Source organism: Amblyomma mixtum, chromosome 2, assembly GCF_055824585.1.
Source record: "Amblyomma mixtum isolate Tamu chromosome 2, ASM5582458v1, whole genome shotgun sequence".
Classification (NCBI taxonomy): domain Eukaryota; kingdom Metazoa; phylum Arthropoda; class Arachnida; order Ixodida; family Ixodidae; genus Amblyomma; species Amblyomma mixtum.
In genome coordinates, this window is record NC_143013.1 from 69,076,037 (window position 1) to 69,096,771 (window position 20,735).

General features: G+C 46.1%; 1 protein-coding gene across 1 annotated transcript in view; it reads left to right on the forward strand.

Moving 5' to 3' along the window:
* The first annotated feature begins 16,577 nt into the window (after positions 1-16,577).
* Positions 16,578-20,735, forward strand: part of LOC149359659 (uncharacterized) — a 6,520-nt gene continuing 2,362 nt past the window's right edge. Inside the window, exons 1-3 of the mRNA XM_089567722.1 lie at positions 16,578-16,781; positions 17,947-18,098; positions 20,093-20,160. Coding sequence (XP_089423848.1) covers positions 16,656-16,781; positions 17,947-18,098; positions 20,093-20,160 — 346 coding nt within the window. The 5' untranslated portion in view covers positions 16,578-16,655. The remainder of the gene's footprint in view (positions 16,782-17,946; positions 18,099-20,092; positions 20,161-20,735) is intronic.

A 20,735-nucleotide genomic window follows, 5' to 3' on the forward strand; every position in this document is an offset into this window, starting at 1 on the left:
TTGCGGCACATGTAGGCAATGACCTTTTTTACAACCCGTCGCAAATCTTGTTGAACAAATTAGGATACCAACGAACAGGACTATTTAACCTAGTCTGCGCTGAGTGAGAAGCCAGAAACTTGCTACGCGGCTGTTTAGGCTACATTCGAGGACCGCCTGTGCCGTCAGCAATGGGCCAAATTCAGCGACTTCCAGATATGGCGCTCGGCGTTTTCTGCCTATGGCTTCTTGCTGTGTTGGCGTCTGCAGGCCCAGGACCAAACAAGCTACACCGCGACACTACGGACGCTTTTAAGGTAACGAAACTCCGGCACACTCCCTCCTGAGGCCTAAATCTTGAAACGCGTGAACATAGTGCAACGTGCGCTCCAGGTATAGCTCTAGCTCCGAAGTTTATGGCACTTGACTGCAAAGCATAGGCCACGATTCTAAGGGTAAAAATTTAAACCTGACTATACTGAATTTCTTTAATCTTTTTCAGCATTTTTCTCGCTTCTAGCTGGTGAAAAAATGGGTGCGATACCTGTATGAGTTGAGTGGAAAATGGGCAGATTTTCACCCACAATATGGTCACAGTAACTTTATTTTTGGTGCACCTCTAAAACTAATATATTACTCAGACTTCACACTGAAATTCAGGTTGATAGTTTTTTCCTCCATTTCGTTTTCGAAGCTGAGCTCTCATTCATTTTAAAAGGTGGCACAAACGATTAAGCTGCTTCATGGACGAGGATTCACACTGCCACATAAATGCGCAGAATGCATTTTTTAGAATAGTATTCTCGTGGTAGATAAAGGTCTGTTAATTTTCTTGTTACTTATAATCTTAACATGGATAACAGTACGAAGCGAGATGCGGCAACCTTCGTATTAAGCCAAGTGCATGATTTCCATACTGGTTGAAAACAAGAACGTCAACTTCTGGCAGGAATACTTAATGGATGTAAGAAACTAAAGGATTGTGTGGTCGCTGTTTTTTGCGCTTCGGTGACATGCGTCACAGCATGCTTAGAGATCTGTCAACCCGTCTAGTGGAGGTCCTCTAGTATTGCGTAATGAGAAAATTGCTATTGATCACGAAACATTTGTAGTTTTTACATTTTTAAGTGCTTTTATTTCTCCCCATTTGGCGGTTTATCCAATCTAACACGAGGTGCTTTTTAGCCCTAGGCATCAATTAGCGGTCGTGTAATACAACAGCTTGAGCCCTTCAGATATTGCACAGTGAATTCTGGTTATGCTCGCCGATGGAGTGCAGAAATAGTTATTAGTGAGCTTCTGATGGTGCAACTGTGAAAGAAAGAGACATAAGCCGGCCGTAATTGCGGGAGGTGCAGGAGTGTAATTTATAAAAAAAGAAGTTTGGACAAACATAAGCGCAAGAAAGAAGAAACTAAAGAGAACAGGAAAAGAGTAGAAAGAAATGAATATGTTAACATGTCACCTGTCGGATTCTTGCCGCAGCCCTGTGCTTTCCTTTACAGTTGTTCGCCGCCCTTCCTAACGTGGTGGCTGTCAGAGATGTCAATCCTGACCCGACGTTCAAGTGCCTCAAAGCGTCACGCATTCAATTCGACCCCGAGGCCCCATCCGCCACGTACCTGTGGATTGTGCACCCCCCTCAGGACAAGGAAGCGTAAGCTGCCATCGCAACAAAGGCCGCAACAGAGGCATGACGGGTGCCGCTAAGCCATAGCCAGGAGTCAGAGTTTGAGCTGAGTGCCAAGTGGGAGCAGTTGCTTTATTAGACGAAATATGGATGCAAGTACACGGGAAGAAACGGAGGTTCATGAGAAGAGCTCTGCTAATAACCAAAGGTGTATTGCGAGCGATGGAATAAATAGGAAAGAAAATCCACAAACACATGACCTCGATAAGCAGCGGTCAAAGAACAACCAAACCAAAAACTTAAAGACTTGCTGATTGCTTATACCAAGGTAAGCAGCCTTGTTTGCCAGTAGGGCGACAGCAGGAGCACTCACAGTTGACGGCCCTTTTCTGATCGCGAATGGTTTTATAGTTGGCGCTATAGCTTATTTATTTATGTACAAAAGAGTGCTTGCTTTATTGAAAAAACTTAAGCAGAAGTGGGGTTCAAGTTAACACACTTTTTGAGAATACAAACAAAATCAGTGCAATACGCGTTACACAGCAAACGAAGCAACAAATTCCTAAAAGTAAGTGTTATGCTGCCGTCTGGCAACTTGACCATGGCACAGCCAGGAGGTGGCATAGCTCACTATGGCGTTCATGAATGCCTTAAGAGTTACACAAATAAAAGCGACATTCATCGCCACCGACGTCTGCAAAATTAAGCATGTTAGTTTTAGCACTGCATTTTACTTGGCAATATTTAAACCATTCTGCAAATGAATCGTAGTGCTTTCAGCATTATAGTATCCTATAATAGAAGCTATATTTTGCAGGAGGCATTTCTTTTGTTCGCCTTCATGAGGGGAGTGCACCATTTGCTTCTTTACTACTAACTCATCATCATCATCATCATCATCAGCCTGACTACGCCCACTGCAGGGCAAATGCCTCTCCGATGTCTTTCCAATTAACCCTGCCCTTCGCCAGCCGCGGCCACCATATTCCCGCAGATTTCTTAATCTCATCCGCCCATCTAACTTTCTGCCGCCCCCTGCTACGTTTGCCTTCATTGTGCTTTTTGTTCATGTCTTCTTGCTATCGCACAACATTTTAGTGGCGTTCACCCGTATGTGATCTTCTTTATTGGTTGGTTGGCTGGCCTCAATGAATGCGGAACTTTTTCAAAAATATCTTCGCTCATCTGCACGCCAGATTATAAATCACGTCAATAGAGGTACTTTGATTTCTGCCAATAAAATGTTCTTCATATAAATAAATAAACTGACCACATCCTGGTTAGGACCGCGCCCGACTCGGATGTGAATATGTATCTCGATAAAATATATTATTATTTCAATTCCTGCCTGACAGCTATTTTTAATATTCTACCTAATCTTCGATACGCTAGATATTATTCTTTATTCGAGAAGTGTGCCATGAGGCGTAAGTAGAGATACGCCACATGTATTTGCTACATTTAACGCTTTTAATTACTTTTTCTACAGGCAGTACATTCCTTTCCACTTCACACCAGGCAATGCTTCCGACACTGTTACCGTCACGGTGGGTCCAGGTACGCCATTCCCTCTAGCTTGTGACTTCTTGTGTTGCACAAGCTTTTGACGCTTTCCAAAGTTGCAGACTCTTGCATCCGTCGAAAAGGCAGCTGACACTGAACAGAGCTTCTCAGAGTCTCTTTAACAGGGAGTATTTTATTATCACTACAGAGCGGAGTGCTATCTCGTAGATTCTGGAAGACCGACGTGATGGAGCAAAGAGCGCGAAATAAAGGTGCAGTCATTTACTACGCTCAATTCGAACCAATAGGCGAGTCTGAAAGGGCTGGATTGTCATAGACACCGTTCGAGTTTTTGTTTTTACAAAATTGACTCGTTCCGCCACAAGCATGCACTTCATGTGATCAGCCCAGGCGGGTTAGAATATATATTACACCCCTACTAAAAAAAAAAAAAAAGCCACCCAATTTTGGTTTGTTACAACCGACATCAAAAATGTCCGACGTTGCCAATAAGTAAAATAATCAGCAAAATAATAGTTTGACTGAAGTGCGCGGTTGAACTGACAGAGTTTCGTATTTTTTTACATTGCAGACACCAGCGATCCTGAAATGGGTCGCTTCCCTTACAGTGACTACACATCATGTGCAGTCATGGAACATAACTACTTTGGATATCGTAAGTCGCGATGTGTTTTTGCTTTCAAAAACATCTCATACCATTCGACGGAACATTGCCTGTTCAGGTCTGGTGTAGCCGGGTTTCGACAGACAATGTTTTTTTTTTTCGAGATTGAAAGGAATCTCGAGTGAAACGATTACCCCATAAATTTTGTCACCAAAGTAAAAGAAACTCGGAGGCGCACGGGCAGCAACACAAGCTAAAGCGAAACGATGAAGCGTGCTGCGGTTTCCCAAGTGTCGAGAGTCACCGAAATCCGTTGCTGGATCTCCAGAAAGCACAGGGTACACATTGCACACATCACAACAAATAAGCTCGGAGCCGAACTTCGCGATGTGAATGACTCCCTGCCATGTGCCAGGTTCCCTTGTGCGGTTTCTTGAATTCCACACAACAGCGGCCCTTCCGTCTATATCGGAGCAACTGGCAACTTCCAGCGACGCATGAAAAGAACATCAAGGCGACGTTCAGAAAAACCGCGCATAGGAGAATGCGATTGCGGAGCCTGTGCACACCGCCGGCCATGAGATAAGCTCGAATGAGGCGCAATCAGGAAAACAGAAAGAGGCACATTAACAGACAACTTCTGTATTTCTTATTCATCCAGACGACTCCCGACACAATGAACTGGAAAAATGGCAAACTTCGTCGTATATATGGGAAAAGATTCGGAAGGGTTATGAAGGCTATATAAGCCACACTTTTTCGAACAGTCTTATAGGGAAGAAGGGCTCTGTATAATGTCTCACCAAACCGCCCTGTTTTGCTGCCTGCGTATGTGCCGACTTTCTTTTGCGGTTTTTGTTCTTCATCCGCGTCGGTGGTGATTTCAATTCAGCTCGGCGTGAGGAGTTTTTGGGCTCGTTAATATGTTTCGCATGGAAAGCTCGGCGTCTATTTTGACTGCAGATTCGGCGCGGTTCTCAGCATCCGCTTGAATGTAATTTAGAAACCTTATTCGACGAAAATTGCAGATAATGCGAACTGAAATAAGCTTGTGCTTAAAAAGAGATAATTCGATAAATCTTGTGCATGAAACCCTCCATCGTCCGTAGTGCAGATATGCGTATTAGTTGGGTCTACAGTGACCGCCAGGTGCTGATGCTTATTATTTGAATACGCTGGCAAAAGCAGTCAGGAGAATTTGCGAAACAAGCGTGCCAGCTCATCGGGAGCTAGAGAAAAAAGCATTAGATCGAGGCTTTGCCCAGCGAGGCTTTACCTGCTTTCAATAAATATTTTTGTGTTGCCTAATAGAAGCACTAGAAATGCAAGCAATATTAACTTTAATTACCCTGTAACCCGAAACGCCTATGGTCAGCGCCTAATTCAATATTGTGGGGCGAAAGTATGGAATAGCGTACCACTTGAAATTAAAATGGCGAACAATTTCCTGTTTTCAGTTAAGCGCTTCTACTTTTCGAAGATTGAGGGTTATGTTTGTTAATACTTTTATGTCTTTTTTTATGTGTTTTTTCACTGATCATCTATAACCGAGTTTCATGTTCGTATCTTCTGTTGCTGTAATAACAAATGTGTACATTGGGCCTTACTAGCTTCGGCTATTGGCCCAGCAGTTTTTGCAAACGTTTTGTATATATGATGTGAAAATAAAACAAAGAAAGAAAGAAAGAAAGAAGGAAAGAAAGAAGGAAAGGAAGAAAGAAAGGGAGAAAGAAAGAAAGAGAGAAAGAAGGAAAGAAAGAAAGAAAGAAAGGAGGAAAGAAAGAAAGAAAGAAAGGAAGGAAGAAAGAAAGAAAGAAAGAAAGAAAGGAAGAAAGAAAGAAAGAAAGAAAGAAAGAAAGAAAGAAAGAAAGAAAGAAAGAAAGAAAGAAAGAAAGAAAGAATCTGAGTATAGGCGCGCGAGATTTGTGTGATAGCTGGGAACGAAAACTGAGCAAAGATATCACGTTGTCCCCCATTCAGTTGAAGCAAGTGATTATTTCAAAATAATAGCTATAAAGCAGTCCCACGAAACTGCAAGCCGAATTTAGCAGCACTAGAGCTTGAGTCTGGGCCTGCAAATAGGAAGTTGAACAATGTATCTGTGAGAATTGGTTAGTACAAGAAAAGTTAGCATCTCCAAATTTTTTAAAGAAAAGACTAGGGAAGCATGAGGAAAACCGGAACAGTGAACGCAGCAAGAACGAGGAATTTCAATACCAGAACTCAAGAGACAACACAATGTTAGGATAGCGCTTTTAGGCCTCTATATGGCAGTACCGAAGCATGTGCATTTCGTGATCAATGTAAGCAGTGACAAGGGAGAGATTTCTTTATTTCTTTTCTCCACATCCCTGCAAACTTAAGACGGATAAAAAAAAGGTCTACAAGCAATAACAAAAGAAAAAAGCATGATGAGAAAAAAGAGTAGATACTGTTCTTCGAGTGGTCCAAACTTTTGTGCGGGATGCCTCCGAAAGACTAGTGCAACAGGCGTTGCGGTAATTACAGTTAATGATAGAAAAAAAAGGATATATATATATATATATATATATATATATATATATATATATATATATATATATAGACCCAAATACTGAGTTTTTCAGCAACACCAAAACTATATTATTCATGCAGAAAAATTACTAATAATAAAGATTTACAGCTTTACATGATAGAGGCTTGCAATGAGTTAAAATCTTTGTATTTATTTCAGACTGTAGTCTGTGGGCTACAGATGAAGCCAAAGATTCAATTTCATCCGAATGCCGCCGGCAGTACGATGATATCTGCGGAGAAAGCGTCTCCATGTACGACAAAAGTACGTGCGATAACGTAGATGCATAAGCAATCAGAGGAGGCTGCACAGAAGCAAAAACTGACTCCAGGAGAGGCAAGTTAGAGCCCGAATGGAATTGATATTCTTCGTTTGTGTCAAGATATAACTGAAAAGCATCATGTGCGACAATAAATTCTACAATAATTTCCACTGCGTCTGTTGACTTCCTGAGCGCCATAACTAAGCCTTTCGAGGCTATTCCAGGAAGTACGAAAGAAGAGTGGGGACGGTGATTAGCGTGTCTAATCTGGCCGTCACCACTAGGAGAAGTCTCCAAAAAGGAAATATGGAAATGTGAATGAGATGAGTATGCGATTGCGATAAGAGCGGAAGCAGTATGTTTCTGTTCATGTTTTCCTCAGGCTCATGCATTACACTTTGCAGGGACAACATATGGCTGCTCTGTTGCCGCTTACGTGAAAAAGGGAAAACAAAGAGTGGTGCATAGCAGCATATTGAAATAAATCGCCTTTCTCGGGATGAAATCTCACGTCGAGCTCTTCTCCTTTGGTTAGTCCACGCTCCCGAATTACTTCTTGAACCAGTTATTGAAAGGTGCTTTTAATTCAAAGTTGCAAAAATGACGAGCTTAGCAATGGGGAGCTGTACAATGCGAGATGACAGAGAATTACTGCTCCATTTCCTTTCCTCAAAAAGCGTTGCGTTCAAGGGGCAACGCATCGCGCCGAACGGTTAGTGGCGTTTCTCCCTTCTTGTACGGTGCGGTTCGGGTGTCCACCGAGATGACAGAGAATTACTGCGCAATTTCCTTTCCTCAAAAAGCGTTGCGTTCAAACTGTAAGGCATCGGGCCGAAGGGGTGGTGGCGATTCTCCCTTCCATTAGGGTGCGGTTCGGGTGTCCGCCGAGATGACAGATAACTACTGCGCCATTTCCTTTCCCCAAAAAGCGTTGCATTCAAAGGGCAAGGCATCGCGCCGAAGGGGTGGTGGCGTTCCTCCCTTCCTGTACGGTGCGGTTCGGGTGTCTACCGAGATTACAGAGAATCACTGCCCCATTTCCTTTCCTCAAAAAGCGTCGCGTTCTAAGGGCAAGGAATCGCGCGCCGAACGGGTGGTGGCGTTCCGTGGACTGCCTGGCAGCGCTACAACACGCTGTCGCGTTCCACTCCTAAAGACGAAGGTTAATCATCATTAATTAGCGGTTAATTAGTATTTATCATTGATCAGTAATTAGTCACTAATTAGTAATTTGTCATTACTTCGTAATCAGCCCAGCCGCGGTGGCTCAGTGTTTATGGCGCACGGCTGCTGACCCGAAAGACGCGGGGTCGATCCCGGCCGCGGCGGCTGAATTTCGGTGAAGGCGAAACCCTAGAAGCCCGTGTGCTGTGCGATGTCAGTGCACGTTAAAGAACCCCAGATGGTCGAAATTTCCGGAGCCCTTCACTACGGCGTCCCTCATAGCCTGAGTTGCTTTGTGACGCCAAACCCCAATAAACCAACCAATTATGTGTGACGTCATCCAGTGGTGACGTCACCAGTGTCACATAAGCAAAGTGGTGCGGAAAACGCTTTCGCCTGTATGCACTTTAGACAGTCAAAGTGCCCCTAAAGTTTCTGTCTCTCTCTCTCTCTCTCTCTCGAAATTATTACTACGGCACCTCTTTCTCCTTTCACTCCCACTTTCCTCCATTCCCTTACGACGCTGTTTAGGTGTACACCGAGATATGTGAGACAGATACAGTGCCATTTACTTTCCTCAAAAACCAATTCATCCATTCATCCAAACACTTCTTTTGAATCGGACAAGACTGATGACGGGTTCTCTTATTGCTGTTTTTTGTTATGTAGTTCGTTTGTTTGTTCCGCTAGTTTTCACTTACATGCATAACAAAATAAACTATATGAACTAATTATGCAGTTATTATATGAGATTTGCTGATCTCTGCTGTTATTTTTGATGCGGTAATTTACCTGCCTCACTACTCCGCTTGCAGACCTCTATATAGTAGGTCATGGTCCCTGTGTTCATTGACGCCCTAGCTTAGTTCATCATTGTGGCAGGCCATCTTTATTCCTGCAAGAAACCAATTTTTTTCGTCTCAGTGACGTGTTGAAATTCAAGCGTAGGTTTGGCGTCGATGCCTTCTTTTCGTACGCCAGCACGCGTTCTAGCGGCGTTGGCGTTCTTGTTTTGAACCGCTCACTGTTGCGCGATCATCATGTTACCTACGATGCGCTTGGACGCGTGTTGGCGTTCGACTGCACGTTTAACGCACTTCACCTGAGAATTCTTTGTATTTATGCGCCTGCGCATTCCAATTTGGTAAACGCATTCTTTAAAGATTTAGATGTGTATTTTCTTGGAGGGCGTAATGTTGTGTTGTTGGGCGATTTCAACTGCGTGCTCGATACGGTCGCTGATGTGCAAGGCCCTGGTAGGGGTAGGCCAGGCTGGAATGCGCGTGAGTTGCGCCGCTTAGTGAACCATTTCATGCTCACGGACGCGTATGAGCTCCTCTATGGCAACGTCTTTGTGTGGACTTGGCGTCGCGGGTTATCGTCGAGTAGGCTAAACAGGGCGTACGTTCCGGCGAGCCTTTCGCGGTCAGTGTGTGTAGCTAATGTACTGACGCTGCCATCCTCGCCGGTGCACATATCAGACCACCGCCCTTTTCTTCTATCACTCACGGTTCCGGCGCCTGCAGTATCACCCCATAGACCATGGCGGTTGGATGTACGCATACTTCACGACGCCAGCACTAAAGAGGGGCTCACACGGGTCTTGCGTTTTTCGGTTGTTGGGGCGGTGCCTGGTGACTGGGACCGTCTGAAGGAGCAGTGGCGTCACCATTGCGCCGCATCTGGTCGAGCCCTTAGGGCTCGCGTGTCAGATGAGGTGCGTGTGGTGACGGCGAAGCTACGTATTGCTCAACGCACCCCGTCGCCTTCGTCGCTTATATGCGCATGGAAAGAGGAGCTTTCAGAGCGCCTACAGCGTCTTTTACGTGCCTCCTCTTTGACAGCGGCTGCATGGCGTTGTCGACGCAGTCCAACTGCTCATCCTCAGGTGCTTCGGTTGGCCCGCCAAGAGCTGTTGTACACTCAAGGTGCCCCTGCGTTTACATCTTCCGCCGGGGCTACGTCCCAACCAGGTGGCAGGAATTTCAGTGCGTTTTTTAGCCATTTCAGGGGTATTGCTCAGTCGGTCATTCTAGTTGATCGCAATGTCGTTTCCGCAGCCCCATTTTTAGCAGGCTTGCCGCAGGTTTCAACTGAACTCCATGACGGCCTTATGGCTGTGCCAACAACAGATGAAATCAAGGAGGCGTTGGACTCCATGAAACGAGGCTCAGCGCCTGGTCCAGACGGCCTTCCTGTGGAGTTCTATTTAGAATTTTGGGATATTGTGGGCCCTATTTTCTCGGAAGTATTAAAAATATGCTTTACTGAGCACGTATTTCCTGAATCATTCAAAAGAGGCCGCATTGTCCTTATTCCTAAAAAGTCTCCTATGTCGACATGTCCGGCAGATTGGCGCCCTATCACCCTGCTAAATTCAGATTACAAAGTATTAGCAAAATTACTCGTTCGTCGTCTACGAACTCTCCTCCCGTCACTTATTTCCTGCCACCAGGTTTGCTCCATCCCAGGCCGTGAAATACACAGTTTATCTTCTGTAACGCGAGACATCCTAGCGTATACTTTACGACGGCGCGCACAGGGTCTTCTTGTTTCCCTTGATCAGGAAAAGGCGTTCGACTTCTTAGAGCACGAGTACATTTACGGGATGCTGGATGCTTTCGGCTTCCCACCTTCTTTCGTGCTTCTCATTAAAGAGATGTACAGAGATATTTCAAGCACTCTGTTCCTCGATGGCCGGGAAAGTACCGCATTTGATGTTCGCCGCGGCGTCCGTCAAGGTTGTCCGCTCTCCCCCCTTTTGTTTGTGTTAGCATTAGAGCCTTTCCTCTTGGCAGTCAATCGCCACTCCTTTATTAGAGGTTTGGCTTTGCCAGGCAGCGAAGCGGTACGCGTCACTGCTTATGCAGACGACATCACTCTGTACTTAGCTGATGAACGCAGCCTGCTTGAAACTTTAAATGTTTTCCGTGAGTACGCCTCCTTGTCTGGGGCTGCTCTTAATTACTCGAAGAGTTGTTACTTTTTTGTGGGGTCTACCCAGACTCGTATTACACCTTCAACACCTTTGCAGTGGTGCGCGCAGATGCGCATTTTAGGTGTGACCTACGACTGTGCTGGAATATGGAATGGTGTGTGGTCTTCGGTCGTCGAAGACATTACAGCTCGTGTGCGAAGGGCGCAGACATTCGATTTGCCTCTGCTTGAGAGGCGCTACCTGGTTCAGTCCGTCATGCTCGGTGCCTTCTGGTACCTCTGCTACACTGTTAAACCACCCCTCCGTGTCATAAGGCGAGTGCAGACTACAGTTTTTTCGTTCTTTTGGTCAGGCGGAACCGAGCTTGTGGCCCGTGCTGTTCTTGGACAAGCACGGGAGAGAGGAGGGTTTGCCTTTCCAAATTTGTCCGTCACGTCCTCGCTGTTAGCGTTGAAGAGTATTTTGCGTATCCTGCTAGGAAACGCGTCTCCGGCACGAATCCTGGCTCGGTACTTTTTGGGCCCTTCATTACGCTTTTTGGATCCGGCGGCCCCTGTTAATCATGGACCCCAGTCAGAGCAACCTACAGCTTTCTACGCTTCATCAGTGGCCTTTTACAGGCATGTAAGAGCAGTAGCACCTGCTGTCAACATCGTTGCAGACCGTGTGGTGGACATTATGGGCACGCTATTGTTACCTGTTGTGCCGGCCTCTCGCCGCTCACCTATGCGCCGGGTTCAGTGGGCGCGTTTAGCGTCGACACCTCTCCCAGATCATCTACGTGACTTTGGAAACTTGGCTGGGCAGTGCTCCCTACTTGTGATCGGTTAGAACGGTGGGGTGTGTTACGCTCCAGTACCTGTCCGAATTGCCCGCTCCCGGAATCTAATCGCCACGCTACAGTCACCTGTGTTGTAGCGCGTGTCTTTTGGCGCGCGGTTCATGCGGGATTTCGTGGGCAGGGCATTTCGTGCTTCGTCTCCCGCGGCCGCTTCCCCAGCGGCCGTTTTGCTCGCCTGTTAATAGTTGCAGGTCTTTTTAGTTTATGGCGCAGTCGATGCGCCGCGGTCGCTAGTGGCTTTCGACGCCGCGCTGTGTGGCCAATTCTCGGCCGTCTCCGACGGGAGCTGATCAGTTTTTTGTCCGAGGAACTATTTTTCTTGGGTGAGGAAGAGTTTCTCCGACAGTGGTCATGCCCATTTATCTCTGTAAATAACGGTCGTATTGTCTTGGTTTTTAGGCCAAACTGGCGCTACAGTATCCTTTTCAATGTTTCAATGTCCAGTTATTGCCTTTTCGCTCTTCTGACAATCGGTATATATGCATTCCTATTTTACATCGCTCATTCCTGTTAGTAACTTAGAAATGTTTATGGTACCTCTTTAATTGGCTCGCCTTACATGTGTCATGTGTTCTTGTAAATGTGAATGTATCTAGTAACCTTGGCATGTGTATATATGTAAAAAAAATTTTTTCTAAACACTCTTTATTATACAGATTTTTCTTAACGCATGTTGATATTTTATTGCGAAAGCAATACTACTCGCACTTTCAAGCCTTCGCGTGACCCGGCCGATGTTACGTTTGACCTTTAGCGGAGTGAATATGGGCGACCAACTCGCTCCTTCAGATAGCCCGGCTGCAGTTACGCCGCGCCGCCCACCTGTGGCGCTACTGCCGCTGTGGCGTCATTCCAGCTGTATAGATTATAGGCGACCAACTCGCTCCTTCGGAGAGCCCGGCTGCAGTTACGGTGTGTGTTTGCCGCGCTGCGCACCTGTGGCGCTACTGCCGCTGTGACGTCATACCAGCTGTACATTATGTTTTCTTTCTCTCAGTCGCAACATCATCAAAAAGAAAATATAAAAAAATTACCGAAGGCGCTTTGAGTCGTCGCGCAGCGGCGGCCGGTAGCCACGCGTGACCTGTAGACGCGGCGCACAGCGTTCCAAGACGCTTTGAGTCGTCGCGCAGCGGCGGCCGGTAGCCACGCGTGACCTGTAGACGCGGCGCACAGCGTTCCAAGACGCTTTGAGTCGTCGCGCAGCGGCGGCCGGTAGCCACGCGTGACCTGTAGACGCGGCGCACAGCGTTCCAAGACGCTTTGAGTCGTCGCGCAGCGGCGGCCGGTAGCCACGCGTGACCTGTAGACGCGGCGCACAGCGTTCCAAGACGCTTTGAGTCGTCCCGCAGCGGCGGCCGGTAGCCACGCGTGACCTGTAGACGCGGCGCACTGCGTTCCTTCAGTTGGGGCGCTACGCTTTTGCTTTCGCAACCTACCGGGCTTAACCAAAGCTAAACCCCCACCAATTTTTTTCATTGCCACCTGCTTTCTACCGTGCAAGCAAATTTACAGAGCTCAATCTAATTTTTCACCCTCTTCTAACCTTACTTTGCGTTAACATTCGAGCTGATATTGAATTGAGATTCTCCGTGCGGCGCATTTCGTAACCTTCCCGACAACTATGAATCGACTTTTATTCAGAGTGCACCTGCTCAGAGTCGTTATTTAACTCGAGCAACTTTCTTTTAGCGTCTATTGTTATCCTTTATACGAGGTGTGTTAGAAAAGTATCCGACCTTTGGCTGTAGAAAAAAAACTTGCATAACTGGAGCGTTGCAAACCTAGTCACCTTCAAAGTAGTCTACTTGGGACTCCACACACTTCTCCCAGCGGTGCTGCCATTGTGGGAAGTATTCCGAAAGGCCCCTTTCGGAATGGAGTTTAGCTCAGCTGTCGTTGCCGCCATAATGTTCTTCCTTATCTGAAATCGCGCTCCTTTCAGTGGCCTATGGATTTTGGGAACCAGCCAGAAATCGCAGGGGCCATATCAGGAGATTAAGGAGTCTGTTGAACAACAGGAGTCTGGTTTTTCGCCAAAAAAGTCTGAATCAAGTGCGAGGATTGTGCAGGAGTATTGTCGTGATGGCTGTGCCACTTTCCTCTTGACCTCCACTTCGGTTTATTGCGCCGCACATCATCACGTAGGCAACGGAGGACATCCCTGTAGTACTCTTTGGTCATTGTTTGACCCTGTGCAGTGCGTATTCGTGGTCTGCCACACAGGGGGAGTCATAGAAAGCAGTCAGCATCACTCACATTGCTGCGCACTTGGAGGGCCTTCTTTAGTCTTGGTGACGTGAAATGCTTCCACTGTGGCGACTGAGATTTGGTTTCCGGGTCGTACCCGTACGCCCAAGACTCGTCAGCATTGATTATGATGTTGATGAGGTCGGGGTCACTGTTTGTGGAATCCAGCATGTCCTGTGAGACTTCAACACGAAGCTGCTTTTGCTCCACCGTGAGCAGCTTCGGCACGAATTTCGCCGCAACTCTCTCCATGGCCAAATATTCGGTGATAATGGAATATGCAGAAAAATTGCTCATGTCCACCTCTTCCTCAATTTCTCGAATAGTCACGCGACGGTCCCGCATCACCACAGCGTTCAATTAGGCAATGACCTGGTCATTTCGGCATGTTGATGGCCGATTGGAGCGTGGCTCGCTCTCCACCGATGTGCGGCCATCTTTAAATCAATTGTACCACTGCTTAATGTGTGTGCTGCTCATAGCATCTGCACCGAAAGCCGTCTCAATATTCCGAATGGTTTCCACTTGGCTGTCGCCCAGTTTATGGCAAAATTTGAGGCAGTAGCACTGCTCCTGTCACTCCGCCATTTTCCTTGCAATAAAAAACCGACGAGAGCATTGCGCACTGCCTCACTCAAATGCTGCGTCCCAGCGACTGACGCTATCGGTAGGCGGGAAAAAATTCATGCATGCGCACGAAGGTTCAAGGTCGCCTGAAGCAAGCGCGCTTGTTTCATATCCATAAGGTGTTCGCAAAAAAAAAATAAAGTCGGATACTTTTCTAACAGACCTCATATTTCTCTGCACGCTCTATGGACGCTGTCAAACTGCTTCATGGAGCCCAACGCGGTGCCCGTAGTGAGAGCCGTCCGAAAGTACGGTGTTGTGCACCTACCTCTCCGGTTCGGTCAGCATAGAAATGTGTTTGTCGAGAAGCAGATATAGGTCCTGTCGAGGCACTTATCGCGGTGTAGTTTTTAAGCATGAAATGCTTTTAGCCCCCGTTGTCGGCAGTATGGTGACGTCACGCCGAGACCGAGAGACATCTACCGGGCACTGAAATCCACTCATCCGGGCATTGAAATCCACTCATACGGGCTCTGAAACGAGAACATCCGGGCACCGTACGAAACTTGAGATTTAACGAGACTCTGTAAGCCCTCCTACGCGACCAGCATGCAAGCGCCGGTTTGTTCTCCAAAGGAGTCACAAAAAATAACTGCTGCCAGTGCCTTCTCAATGTTTATCAAGATATCAGTCGCTGTGCGTTTGATAATGCACGGAATTATAATTTCCGATTTCTAATAACGCGTGCAAAAAGCACATAAACACTTCGTTGTCATACGTGATCTCTTAGGGGCTTCGCGCATCGAAGCAAAGCCGCGCAGGCGCATAGGGGCCCGGGGGAGAAGCGCTGCGTTCAAAGGGCAAGGCATCGCGCCGAACGGGTGGTGGCGTTCCTCCCTTCCATTACGGTGCGGTTCGGGTGTCCACCGAGATGGCAGAGAATTACTGCGCCATTTGCTTTCCTCAAAAAACCTTGCGTTCAAATGGCAGGGCATCGCGCTGAACGGGTGGTGGCGTTCCTCCCTTCCTGTGCGGTGCGGTTCGGGTGTCCACCGAGATGACATTAGGCCCGTAAACATTTCATGCTTACTCTACTCTCGGTTACGGGAGAGGCAGAGAATTTTTTACAATGAGTCTTACAGCGGCGCTTATCGAGAAAATGCAGCGCTCAATATAACAAGTTTTGTCTCGATCGTGGCGGAGTAACTTTCGTGGAGGGGAAAGGCAAAAACGTCTGGCAACCTAGATCTCCGGCAACATTTACAACTTTCAGACAGGGGGATATTAGTACAAAGGCTTTCTAGTACACTGTAATATTAGTATCGGAGTTGTTCCATTACATGCATGCTTCTCACTAGACTGACACTCTTTCGCCAGTTACGAATGTATGAACTGAACTAGATCGATGAAGCGAACGCATCCGGACATAGAGGCGAAGAGGAACTCAGCTGCTTTCCCAGCTTAAGGCTTTCAATTTGATGTGCTGGTTTTTGAATTTCTCTTAGAGTTGCATTGACGGGAAATACCTTACTCCTGTTCCTGTTTAAAAGAAGGCACTTATTGAGATATCTGCACATATCGCACTAAAGCAAATTGGATTTTTCAAAATGTGTTTAAACTATATACTACGGAGGGCAACTTATACGTGCTTTGAATGCGAAAGCATGGTTTCTTTAATTTTATTTGTTTTTAGTGTTGTTTATTTTAAAATGTTTTCCTCTCTAATGACAAACGTACTCATTATCATGCAGTCATAATGGAACGCATGTGCTCGGTTCATCTTTGTTCATCAAGATGCACCGCAGTTTTGTGATGCGTTGCGTGCTCGACTCGCAGTCTGAAAATCCTAGTACAATTGCCTGCACCTTCGGAAGAAATTTTATTCTTCTTCAATACACAGTGACGTCATCTGGGGTATTCAAGACCACTGCTGCTGGTCAATTCCGACTGCGGGTTTCGTTTTTGATGAGCCATATAATGCTTTTGCATTAAAACTAAACACTTTCCCAGAATTTCCGAGCCTCTCATAGTGTACCTTTTGCTTGCACTGGCCAACCAGTTTGGTAATCGTTGTCACATGAAAATGTTTCTCTATCTGTTTCTCTTGGAGAGAAATGACATATGAATTCAAAAAGCTAAAGTTGCGAGTAGCTGTCAAGCACTTGTCATCCTACGCGGCACATGTAGGCAATGACCTTTTTTACAACCTGTCGCAAACCTTGTTGAACAAATTAGAATACCAACGAACAGGACTATTTAACCTAGTGTGCGCTGAGTGAGAAGCGAGAAGCTTGCTACGCGGCCGGTTAGAACACATTCGAGGACCGCCTGTGCCGTCGGCAATGGGCCAAATTCAGCGACATCCCGTTATGGCGCTCGGCGTTTTCTGCCTATGGCTTCTTGCTGTGTTGGCGTCTGCAGGCCCGGGACCAAACAAGCTACACCGCGACACTCCGGACGCTTTTAAGGTAACGAAACTCCTGCACACTCCCTGCTGAGGCCTAAATCTTGAAATGCGTGAAAATAGTGGAACGTACGCACCAGGTATAGCTCCAGATCCGAAGTTTATGGCGCTCGACTGCAAAGCATAGCCCACGATTCTAAGGGTAAAAATTAAAACATGACTATACTGAATCTCTCTTTTTCAGCATTTTTCTCGCTTCTAGCTGTTGAAACAATGGGTGCAATACCTGTATGAGTTGAGTGGAAAATGTGCAGATTTTCACGTATAATATGGACACACTAATTTTATTTTGGGTGCTCCTCTATAACTAATATATTACTCAGACATCACATTGAAATTAAGGTTGATAGTTTTTTCCTCCATTTTGTTTTCGAAGCTGAGCTCTCATTCAATTAAAAAGTTGTCGCAAAAGATTAAGCTACTTCATGGACGAGGATTCACACTGCCACATACATGAGCAGAATGCAGTTTTCAGAATAGTATTCTCGTGGTAGATAAAGGTCTGTTAATTTTCTTGCTACTATAAATCTTAACATGGATAGCAGTACGAGGCTAGATGCGGCAACCTTCGTAATAAGCCAAGTGCTTGATTTCCATTCTGGTTGAAAACACGAACGTCAACTTCTGGCAGGAATACTTAATGGATATAAGAAATTAAAGGATTGTGTGGTCGCTGTTTTTTGAGCTTCGGCGACATGCGTTACAGCATGCGTAGAGACCTGTAAACTTGGGTAGTGGAGGTCCTCTAATATTGCGTCATGGAAAATTGCTATTGATCGCGAAACGTTCGCACTTTTCACACGTTGTTCGTGCTTTTATTCCCCCCCCCCCCCCTCATTGGGCGGTTTATCCTATCTAACACGAGATCCTTTTTAGTCCGAGCCATCAGTTAGCGATAATGTAATACAACAGCTTGAGCCCTTCAGACATTGCACAGTAAGTTGTGGTTAGGCTCGTCGATGAGTACAGAAATAGTTATTAATGAGTTTCTGACGGTACAAGCGTGAAAGAAAGCGACAAAAGCCGGCCGTAATTGCAGGAGGTGCAGGAGTGTAATATATATAAAAAAACAGAAGTTTGGACAAACGCAAACGCAAGAAAGAAAAAAACAAAACAAAGGCTATGTTTCCTCTGGGATTCTTGCCATAGTCGTGTGCTTTTCTTTACAGATGTTCGCCGCCTTCGCTGGCGTGGTGGCTGTCAGAGATACCAATCCTGACCCGACGTACAAGTGCCTCAAAGCACCACGCATTCAATTCGACCCCGAGGCCCCATCCGCCACGTACCTGTGGATTGTGCGCGCCCGTCCGGATGAGGACACGTAAGCTGCTATTGGAAGAAAGTCCGTCAAAAAGGCAGGACAGGTGCCGCCAGTCCATAGCTAAGAGTCAGAGATTGAGCTGAGCGTGAAGTGGGAGCAGTTGCTTTATTAGATGAGATATCGATGCAAGTACACGGGAAGAAATGGAGGCACGCAAGACGAGCTCTACTGAAAACGAAGGTGTATTGCAAGTTATGAAATAAATAGGAAAGGAAATGAACAAAGACATGACCTCAATAGGCAGTGGTCAAAGAACAACGAAACCAAAAACTTAATGACTTGGTGATTGTTTATCTACCAAGGTAAGCAGCCTTGTTTGCCGGTACAGCGACAGAAGAAGCACTCAGAGTTGACCGCCCTTTTCTAATCGCGAATGCTTTTAAGCATGAAATGCTTTTAGCTCCCGTTGTCGGCAGTGTGATGACGTCACGCCGAGACCGAGAGCCAACATCCGGGCGCTGAATTCCACTCATCCGGGCACAGAATTCCACACATCCGAGAGCTGAAACGAGAGCATCCGGGCATCGTACGAGATTTAACGAGACTCTCTAAGAGAGAGGGCCGCTTAGAGCAAGAGGGGAGCTCCAGGGCGAGGTCTTTGGGCGGAAAAACTGCTTCCGCGCCGTCCCTAAGGATGGCGCTGCGGCCCCACAGTCACGCATGTAAAAGACCGGCCGCTGGGCCTGAAGGCCCAGCGGGCCTTTGGGCCTTTGGCAGGCAGATGTATACATGCTCGCGGAGTATATTCGAACGCGCTGCATATACATTCCTGTCAGGCCTGCGTCTCGTCGTGTCCGCGTACGCTTCTGCATCGTCCTGAATTTCAATGCCGCCACCGTCACAGCTTCTTAAGCCGAGCAATGGAGCCTGACAGAAACCGGATACAGCTGACTAGGCAGGGCGGAAGAGATTCCCCAGACATTCACAGGAAACGATTGCGTCCACATGGACCGGTGCACAGTATGTGTGGTGTGGTGTGGTGTAATGCCCGTAAACATTTCATGCTTTTACACTACTCTCGGTCACGGGAGAGGCAGAGATTTTTATAGTTCGCGCCATATCTTATTTATTTGTTTACAAAAGAGTGCTCGCTTTATTGCAAAGACTTAATTAGAAGTGGGCTCCAAGTTAACACACTTTTTGCGAATAAGTGCTACACACGTTCCACAGCGAACAAAGAAATAAATTCCGAAAAGTAAGTGTTCTGTTGCCGTCTGGAAACTATACCATGGCACAGCCTGGAGGCGGCACAGCTCACTATGGCGTTCATGAATGCCTCAAGAGTTACACAAATAAAAGCGACATTCATCGCCACCGACGTCTGCAAAATCAAGTATGTCAATTTTAGCACAGCATTTAAATTACCAGTACTTAAACCATTCTGATAATAATCATAGTGCGGTCAGCATTATAGTATCCTATAATAAAAGCCATATTTTGCAGGGGGCGTTTCTTTCATTCGCCTTTATGAGAGGAGTGCAGCATTTGCTTGTTTAGTACAAACTCAGCAGCTATAAAGGCTGTTTCACTGTGATTTTTGTTCTTGTCTTCTTGCGATTGCACAACATTTTACTTGCATTCACCCGTATGTGATCTTCATATGTGAATGTGGCACTTAGTTTACGCTTTCGTAATACCCGTCAGCCACTAATATTTTTTTGTTTTTCCAAAATATCTTCGCCCAACAGCACGCCAGATTATAAATCACGTCCTTAGAGGTATTTTTATTTCTGGCAATAAAATGTTCTTCAGGTTATTCATATAAATAATTAAACTGACCACATCCTCGTTAGGACGGTGCCTGACTCGGATGGGAATATGTATCTTGATAAAACATATTATTATTTCAATTCCTGCTTGACAGCTATTTTTAATCTACTAAACTTCGATACGCTAGATATTATTCTTTATTCGAGAAGTGTGCCACGAGGCGTAAGTTGGGATACGCCATATGTATTTTCTATATTTAACACCTTTAATTACTTTTTGTGCAGGCAGTACATTCCTTTCCACTTCACACCAGGCAACGCTTCCGACGTTCTTACCGTCACGGTGGGTCCAGGTACGCCATTCCCTCTAGCTTGCGACTTCTTGTGTTGCACAAGCTTTTGACGCTTTCCAAAGTTGCAGGCTCTTGCATCCGTCGAAAAGGCAGCTGAAGCTGCACAGTGCTTCTCAGAGTCTCTTTAACAGGGGGTCTTTTATTATAACCACACAGCGGGGTACCATCTCGGAGACTGTGGCAGACCGACGTAATGGAGCAAAGAGCGCAAAATAAAGGTCGCAGTCATTTACTGTGCTCAGTTCGAACAAATAGGCGAGTCGTAATGGTCTGCATTGTCAAGGACACCGTTCGAGTTTTTGTTTTTGCAAAACTGACTTCTTCCGCCGCAAACTTGCACTACATGTGAACAGCTCAGGCGGGTTGAAATATATTCCACAGCTTTTATAAAAAAAAAAGCCATTCATTTTTGGTTTGTTACAATCTACATCTAAAAATGTGTTGCGTTGTCGATAAGCAAAATAATCTGCAAAAAAATGGTTTGACTGAAGTGCGTGGTTTAACTCAAAATTTTGCATTTTTTACATTGCAGAGAGCAGCGATCCTCAAACGGCTCGCTTCCCTTACACTGACTA